This window comes from Eubalaena glacialis, chromosome 1, assembly GCF_028564815.1.
Source record: "Eubalaena glacialis isolate mEubGla1 chromosome 1, mEubGla1.1.hap2.+ XY, whole genome shotgun sequence".
In the NCBI taxonomy this organism is placed as follows: domain Eukaryota; kingdom Metazoa; phylum Chordata; class Mammalia; order Artiodactyla; family Balaenidae; genus Eubalaena; species Eubalaena glacialis.
Window position 1 is genome coordinate 185,349,068 of NC_083716.1, and position 8,568 is coordinate 185,357,635.

The 8,568-nt window shown below is 35.4% G+C and overlaps 1 protein-coding gene across 1 annotated transcript; it reads left to right on the plus strand.

Annotated features, from left to right (window-relative positions):
• The first annotated feature begins 69 nt into the window (after positions 1-69).
• On the plus strand, positions 70-6,821 carry PJVK (pejvakin). Its single transcript, XM_061202608.1, has 7 exons — positions 70-99; positions 1,376-1,565; positions 2,298-2,493; positions 3,010-3,151; positions 4,258-4,375; positions 6,237-6,335; positions 6,529-6,821. Exons 1-7 carry the CDS (start codon positions 70-72, stop codon positions 6,819-6,821), a joined length of 1,068 nt encoding a protein of 355 aa, XP_061058591.1.
• Positions 6,822-8,568: the final 1,747 nt, after the last annotated feature.

The window sequence follows — 8,568 nt, forward strand, 5'->3', positions numbered from 1 at the left end:
GTAAACGAAGGCTTTTCTGTGGACCCGATTCTAATTAAATGCTGTTTCTGCACACCTGTGTTGGTTGTAATGGCCTTTGCTTGGGATGCACCACCTTTGGTGGGGGTCAGACAGCGACATTAGATGTCGTATCGCTTCTAGGGGTTTTGCTTTCCAGTTGCAGGAATGACTCCTTGTGCTTTCTCGTTTCTGTAAGATTGCCTTGCACAATGCTATTCACACGAAGGGTCCTTATTAGAAACTTTTTGTTTGTTTCTCTCGAATCCTGGGTACTTGAAAGCAAATGAAAAAGCTGTCCGGAGTCTAATCAAAGTGATTTACATTATTTGAGGCTTGAATTAAGCCTGTTTTTTCTTCCTCCCTCTACCCCCTCTATAGATGTTTGTATATCGATTACTATCCATTGCTGTGTTTTAATGAATATCTTATTTTAAGTACCACATAGCCACTATTTCAAAATTATGTTAACATCCACATAGCTATGACAGTACACTACTTCAGCACTCAGATTTGTTTCTAAGATTTACTTTTAGCCATAAAATTTTTTAAAAACAAGTCTAAACTTTATACAGCTCTCTTTAAAGGTTGAGTAACTGGATAGTAATGATGAAACAAAAAGAAAATAAATGCAGCAGTACTCTATTTCAGAGAGACACTATGTGCCAGCTTCATAAGAAACCCCTAAGTCAGAGTTTATGCAGTTACATGTAATATGGCTTTCATTTCGTATTTTATAAAGTTCTGCATACAATTGTTTCCTTATATTCTGTGAATTTATTTTTATATTAATCACTTGGTTTTGTAAACATACAAGGAAAATGAATGAAATGTTCAAGGAATGAACTGTGTACCATAACACAGAAATAGTGCTTTTCTGTTGCCAAAATTGGCACAATGGACTTGTGAAGGAATTCCCTTTGGACTAGGTCCACTGTGGATGGTGTCCAGGGCTAATGTTAGTGGCTAACGTACTGTTCCCTGTAGGGCTATATGCTTCCTTCAAACCTGGCAAACCACTATCAGCTGTGACCGTCATCAAGGACATTGATAATATTTAAAGATTACTAGTTTTCTGTGTATATTTTAGTGTTATAGACTGCAATTCCAAATTAGACTTGCTTTTAATATATCATTTTACACCGTTAATCTATAATTCATTACCTGAGCACACCAGGGGAGGTAGTGTTGTAAATTGTACACTGGTAAGCTACTCAGTGAAACCATGCTTTGTATTTTTAACGTGTATAATTATATTTAAAATCAAGCAAGACTTAGTTTTATGCCTGATTTTTTTTGAAAACATGGATTTGTTATCTGAGGGTTGCAGTTCATGACGTTTTAATACCGTATTAATATGTTTGCTGCGGCTACCAAGAGCTTTGTCAAACAAGTTGGAGATGGAGGGAGATTAGTTCCCGTTCCAAGCCTCAGTGAGGCTGACAAATACCAACCTCTAAGTCTGGTGGTAAAAAAGAAGAGATGTTTTCTGTTTCCTAGATATAAATTTACTTCAACACCTTTTACACTGAAAGATATTCTTCTAGGAGACAGAGAAATTTCAGCTGGTAAGTTTAAATGTCTGTTTGGGAGTGACTACTCATTCAGCTATAGTATTGGTAATCTAAACATAGGTTGTCTGTGCTACCTATGTTCATAATATTTATGTATTTTCGTTGATAAAAGCAACTCATTACTGTGACAGTAATAATATTGTTAACAATGCCTAACGTTTGTATAGTATCAAATCTCTTATTGGTTGAATAATTTCAAATGTATTTTATAAGATTATTTATTGTATAATTTAATTTCAGTTATTTTATAAATTGTTTTAACCAAATCAACTTAGAGTATGACATAATAGTATATTTCTTCATCTATAAAATGGGGGTATTATTCAGTCTTGCCTATCTCACATGGTTAAATGCGATGAAAGTAATTTGTATTTATTATTTGATTCAGTTACTACGGTTGGTAAGCTGAAATGTATTAACAGGCTAATATTAACATTTTAACAAATTTTTCTTATAAACACTTGTTTTTCTTTCAGCTAGCCAGTGGATCTTGATGCTTAAGTATTCTGTTGGTGGAAAGAGAATTTGAGTTCATTTAAAGTACTCTGGATATTTATTTCTCTTGTTGTCAGATTAATTGAATTGCTCTTTTTAATCTTGGTTTAAGATGTTGCCATTCTCAACATTTGGGTAATCAAGTCTTAAATGGTAAATTAATGTGCTACTATACATATTTACATTAGATGAATTCAAGACATTTAAAATATTGATTTCCTTTTCTTAAAGGTATTTCATCTTATCAGTTACTGAATTATGAAGATGAATCAGACGTTTCACTCTATGGAAGGCGAGGCAACCATATTGTGAACGACGTTGGGATTAACGTTACTGGATCAGATTCAATTGCAGTAAAAGCTTCATTTGGTGTAGTAACCAAACATGAAGTGGAAGTATCAACATTACTCAAGGAAATTACTACGCGGTCAGTATAATACTTCCATGTTTTTATTAAATATTTTAATTATATAAACTTCATTACAAAGAGTGCTTAAAACATTCAGGTTATATTTTACTAGAGTAATCTGTTTGATTTATTTGAAATACTGCAAATTAGTAATATGTCCAAGGTTTGGATAAGTGTAGATATCTGGAATCATTTGGTTTAAAAAATATTTAATTGTTCTGCAAAATCACTTTGGCTCTGCCGCATTTGCTAAATTATAAGATTACAAAACTTCAAGAATCTGCTTGCAGCAAATACACTAAGAGAGTCTCCTCCAACAGACTCCTATAGTATGCATGTTTTAACAAAATAGAAAGGAGAGGCAGATTATTAAATTTCTTTTGAGCACACCTTCTGATTTGTACTAGGACTGCCTTGATTTACTTTTAATTAAGGTGGATCGTGAATAGTAACACATGATAATCAAAAAATGTACCTGATTATACATAGTTAGATGTTACAGATTCTTGTGAATGTCTGTCTTCTTGATTTTAGAAAAATTAATTTTGACCACAGTTTGATACGTCAGTCAAGGAGCAGCAGAAAGGCAGTATTGTGTGTGGTCATGGAAAGCATCCGAACCACACGACAGTGCTCACTGTCTGTGCACGCTGGAATTCGTGGGGAAGCCATGAGGGTAAACCATTAGACTCATTAGACTTCTCTTACTAAAAAGCTGCAATGGGAATTTTTTAAGTATTCAGTTTCTAATGAGCCTTGTGTATTTTGTCAAATGTTGAGATTAAAAAGCTGCAATTGTATATAGGATTTTGCACACCAATGGTTTTGTTTTAGAATATGAAAAAAAATCCAAGAAAATTTGAATTATCAACATGTAAAATAATGTAAGAAAACACTAATCCTTGTGAAGTAATGTGCACAATGGAGTCCTTCATATTACTATTATGCTGTTTTAAGAATACAAATTGAGTGGTTATGTTGAGTTCTTTGATTTTATTTTTAAGTGATACAGTTTTTACTTGAATTTTAAAAAGTTGAGTTTATATTTTTATATTAAATTAATTTTTCTAAAATAATATTGTTAATGGCCAAACATGCTCCATTCAATGTTAAGTCCTTTAAAAAATCTTGAAAGCTATTTGTGTTTAATTTTTAGCTCAATTATGGTATTATTTGTCCTTGTCATTCACCTAATAATGACGCATAATAATGACTTGATTTATTAAAATGAATTATTAGAAAGATAGGGTACAATGATAATCGTTTCAAATCTTTGCAAACGAAGGTTCTGTTCAGTGGCTACATTTAGGTGCCCACCAAATTGTTTAACATTGGATCATTTTGGGGGCATGAACTGAGCGAAACATATACTTAATTGTTGGTAATTGCTTTGGAAAGCTGCTGAAAGCTCTGCGGGCTTTGGAACAGTGGACAGAATAGGCTAAAAACAACTGTAGCACTTAAAGGCAGCTGGTTTGCAGTTGAAAGAAAAAGGTTTCTATGCCAGAGAGCATTACGCATGTGGTAGCACTAATCATTGGCTCTGATACAAAGTAAATGAGAAAGTAGTGAGAAGTATTTCCTAATATAGATCACAAGTCTCCAATGGACCATTAATTTGGACCTCTGCTAGAAACAGTTGAATTCAAGTAGGAGAATTCTTTGCTTGTAGGGGTGGGGATGTTTGTTTTTGGTAGGATTGTAGGGAATGTTTTATTTCTCCAAAAATATATCCTTACCTTTTGTGCTCCTTAACCATGTTATTTAATTTATTTAATATAGTTTCATTTTATGGATGAACAGAATCCCAAGGGAAGGGACAAAGCTATTGTTTTTCCAGCACACACAACCATAGCTTTCAGTGTTTTCGAACTCTTCATTTACTTGGATGGTGCTTTTGGTGAGTGATTTGCATGAAACACCAAAATGATTATATTTTTACAGAAGGATTTAGTGAGAATCTCTGTCTCTTTCTGAGTGTCTAATAATAGAAGAGTGCTGCTCTCAGTACTGTCAATATTATGTTTGGGTGAAGTAACTGGGAAAGACCCTCCAGTCCTTACTTACTCATTACCTCATCCCTGTTTCTTGGGGAAGGCTGTAGTCTTCCCACCACCCACTTACAATTATAGCTAAGAGTGAGAACGCAATCCACTGACAGTATTTCCTTGACTTATATGGGAAAATAAAAAATTATCGTCTAATAGGTAGTTTTTGATGATGGCAAATAGAGTAGGTAGACAGTAAGATGTCGAAGGTGTCAAGGCATCCAAACTAGGGTACCCAAAGACAACCTTTCTTCTGGTTTTCCTTTCATAGACCCAGCTCCCCCAACTCCGGACTCCCCCTAAAACCTTAAAGTTACAAATAATTCCCTAAAATTGTCACCTTATATAATACTGCAGTGCAGCTCAGTTTAAATTTCTGCATTTCACAGGTTTTAAGATTATTAGACCAGCCAGCTCAAGTCTAGGTGTAGCCCAAAGGACTAGGCAAGGGAGCCCCTTAGCCATGGTGATTTATGAACATTTTTAGACCTGTTTTTGTTTCTGCAGTTCTGTCAGAGGAGGGAATAGGGAGTCCAGAAACAAATCATACTAATTAAATTCTATCTGGGACACTAAAGGGTGTAGGGTTTTTTTAAAAAAAAAGATTTATTTATTTATTATTTATTTATTCTTTTGGCTGCATCGGGTCTTAGTTGCAGCATGTGGGATCTTCATTGAGGCATGCGGGATCTTCTTTGGGGCACGCGAGATCTTTCGTTGTGGCACGCGGGCTCTTCGTGTCAGCACGCGGGCTTCTCTCTAGTTGTGGCCTGCGGGTTTTTTCTTCTCTAGTTGTGGCATGCAGGCTCCAGGGCATGTGGGCTCTGTAGTTGTGGTGCTCGGGTTCCAGAGCGCATGGGCAACTAGAGTTTGCCGCACGCAGGCTCTCTAGTTGAGGTGCGTGAGCTCAGTAGTTGTGGCTCGTGGGCTTAGTTGCCCCACAGCATGTGGGATCTTAGTTCCCTGACCAGGGATCAAACCTGCGTCCCCTGCATTGCAAGGCGGATTCTTTACCACTGGACCACCAGGGAAGTCCAAGGGTGTAGGTTTTTACAATAATATTGATCACTAGAAGTGTAAACTGATAGAACTGATATGTCCATCAAAATTTTAAATTACATATATTTTAGCCTTATTTACACTTTTAGGAATTTATCCTATAGATATACATATATGAAATGATGTGGGTATAAGGATAGTCAGTTCATAATAGCAAAAGATTGGAAATAACCTTAAGGTATATTATCAGCAACTAGTTGAATAATGGTGCATCCACACAATAGAATACTGTGAAGCCATTAGGAATTATGTAGCACTGAAGATCTCGATATGGAATAATCTCTATGATATTTTAAAGAAATGTGTATCTATTTGAGCCTAAACAATTTTATATACATACATACTTACATACATATATACATATTCTTTATGCATGTAAAATATATGGAGTATTTCTGGAAGTACACACAACAGTAGTTACCCTGGGGTATAAAACTGAAGCTGGGGTCAACGTAGAGACTTACTTGTCACCATATCCTCTTTTTGTACTCTTTGAATTTTGTACCATGTAAATGCTACCTTTTCTAAAAATATGTAAATTTTAACTTAAAAAAATAAAATGAGTGGCACATACCAGAATTCAACCACAATTAAAACCCCCAATAAAACATGAGTTGTTCAAATTATAACATCTTCTAAAATTTTTTTTTATAGACCTTTGTGTCACTTCAGTGTCAAAAGGAGGATTTGAAAGGGAAGAAACGGCAACATTTGCACTGCTCTACAGATTGAGAAATATACTGTTTGAAAGAAGTATGTCCACTGAAGATTTTTTTCTTCTCAGATTAACGCTTGAGGTTATCTCTTCAGTAATCCTGTCTTAAGAATTTAAATTTAAAAGCCAAATTTCATGACTGATGGTTTAGATTCACACATAGTTTTAATTGCAGTTTGGCTATACATTTTTTATTTGACTTTTAACACATTTCTTTTTTTGTCCTTTTAGATAGAAGAGTGATGGATGCCATTTCTCGTTCACAGCTTTACTTAGATGATCTTTTTTCTGACTATTATGACAAACCTCTCAGCATGAGTGATATTTCACTCAAAGAAGGGACTCATATCCGAGTTAATTTACTTAATCACAACATTCCAAAAGGGCCTTGCATACTCTGTGGCATGGGGAACTTTAAAAGGGAGACGGTTTATGGGTGCTTTCAGTGCTCTGTCGATGGGCAGAAGTATGTGAGACTTCATGCAGTCCCTTGTTTTGATGTTTGGCACAAGAGAATGAAATAAAATGGAAAATCAATGTATCTTGCTGGTGTTTTAGGTGCAACTGTGCCACACACCTTTCCAAAATTATCTAGGTTTGCTTTGATGAGTTGTAGCAAATTAAAGAGGGAGGGGAACAAGAATTTGACCTGTCTGGGCATCATTTTTCCCGTCTATAATGTGGAGATGATAATAGTATCTACCTCATAAATTGTCATGAAGATTAATAATGTTTATATTGGTTTAATATATTGGTTTATATTGGTTTAATAATGTTTAATAAGGTTTAAATATAAAATTCAGAATATAGATATTCCTTCGTAAAATCTGCCAGTCACTTTAGAAGTATATTTTGGGATTTAGTCTCATTTTACATAGAACTTTTCTAGATATCAATTTTATTTTTAGTTGGCTTTTAATTCAAGATCTAAGAATAACAAGAGTACACAAGTGGCAACTTTATGGTGCTTTAACTATTGCCCTAGGTCTGGTAAAATGAGAAAAATGTGTTAATAATTTAATGTAATCCTAAATGTTTAATTGTGGAATCAAATTAAAAGCACACTGAGCTCAGTGTGGGGTTTTGTGTACACAATTAAGGGTGACTGATAGTAGTAATGGGCTGCCATTCTGTGATGTACATATATATGTGCTCGCCAGCTTTGTCTTTATAAAAACTCACTACAGTCATTTTAAAGTTAAGGCAGCTGGGATACGTTTATTTCTTTTCTCCTTTGAAAATGTTTAAAACATTTAACGTATTTAGTTCTGCGAGATCTTTTGCATCTACTCTGTAAGACATCTGAAATTTTTTTATACACAAGCAACCTAAATTATTTACTATACACCATTTTTAAATAATTACAAAAATACTATGTTAAAGTTCCAGAAATCAAAGTATATAGTACAGCAGTCACTACTCGGCATATGCCCATGAAGGCATTAGGCAATTACGTAAATACGAAACACTTGTATACTATATGTATGTAGAAGGATTAACATTTTATCTTTTTAACTATTTAAATGTGATTAGAGTTTTAGAGTAAATCTCCATGTTCATTTACCATCATCTATAATTTTTTAAAACATAAGTTTAGGGACTTCCCTGGTAGCGCAGTGGTTAAGAATCCACCTGCCAATGCAGGGGACGCAGGTTCGAGCCCTGGTCTGGGAAGCTCCCACATGCCGCGGAGCAACTAAGCCTGTGCGCTACAACTACTGAACCTGCACTCTAGGGCCTGCGAGCCACAACTACTGAGCCCGCGTGCCACAGCTACTGAAGTCCACACGCCTAGAGCCTGTGCTCCGCAACAAGAGAAGCCACTGCAATGCAAAGCCTGCACACCTCAAGGAAGAGTAGTCCCCGCTCACTGCAACTAGAGAAAGCCCGCGTGCAGCAACGAAGACCCAACGCAGCCAAAAATAAATAAATAAATAAATTTAAAAGTGATTCAATCCATTTAGTGTTTAAAAAAAAAAACCACCATGAGATAGCACTAGGTATTCAGAATCTTCAAATTGCTAATAGTAAGCTTTGGCAAGGATGAAAAGCAACTGAAACTCTCATAGTAGTTGAAAAACAAATTGGTACGATTACTTTGGTAAACAGTTTGGCATTATCTGTGACAGAAAGTCTCTCCTTGATCAAACTTGTCGGGCTCTTCTGAGCCCTCTGCTTGATTAGGCCCAATAGCCCCCGCTCGCCGCAACTAGAGAAAGCCCGTGCGCAGAAACGAAGATTCAACGCAGCCAAAAATAAATAAATAAAAAA

Coding starts and splice junctions, on each gene's coding strand:
- PJVK (XM_061202608.1), top strand. CDS start 70: ATGGCCTTTGCTTGGGATGCACCACCTTTG. Junction 100..1,375: donor CTTGGGATGCACCACCTTTG/GTGGGGGTCAGA, acceptor GCGGCTACCAAG/AGCTTTGTCAAACAAGTTGG. Junction 3,152..4,257: donor TTCGTGGGGAAGCCATGAGG/GTAAACCATTAG, acceptor TATTTAATATAG/TTTCATTTTATGGATGAACA.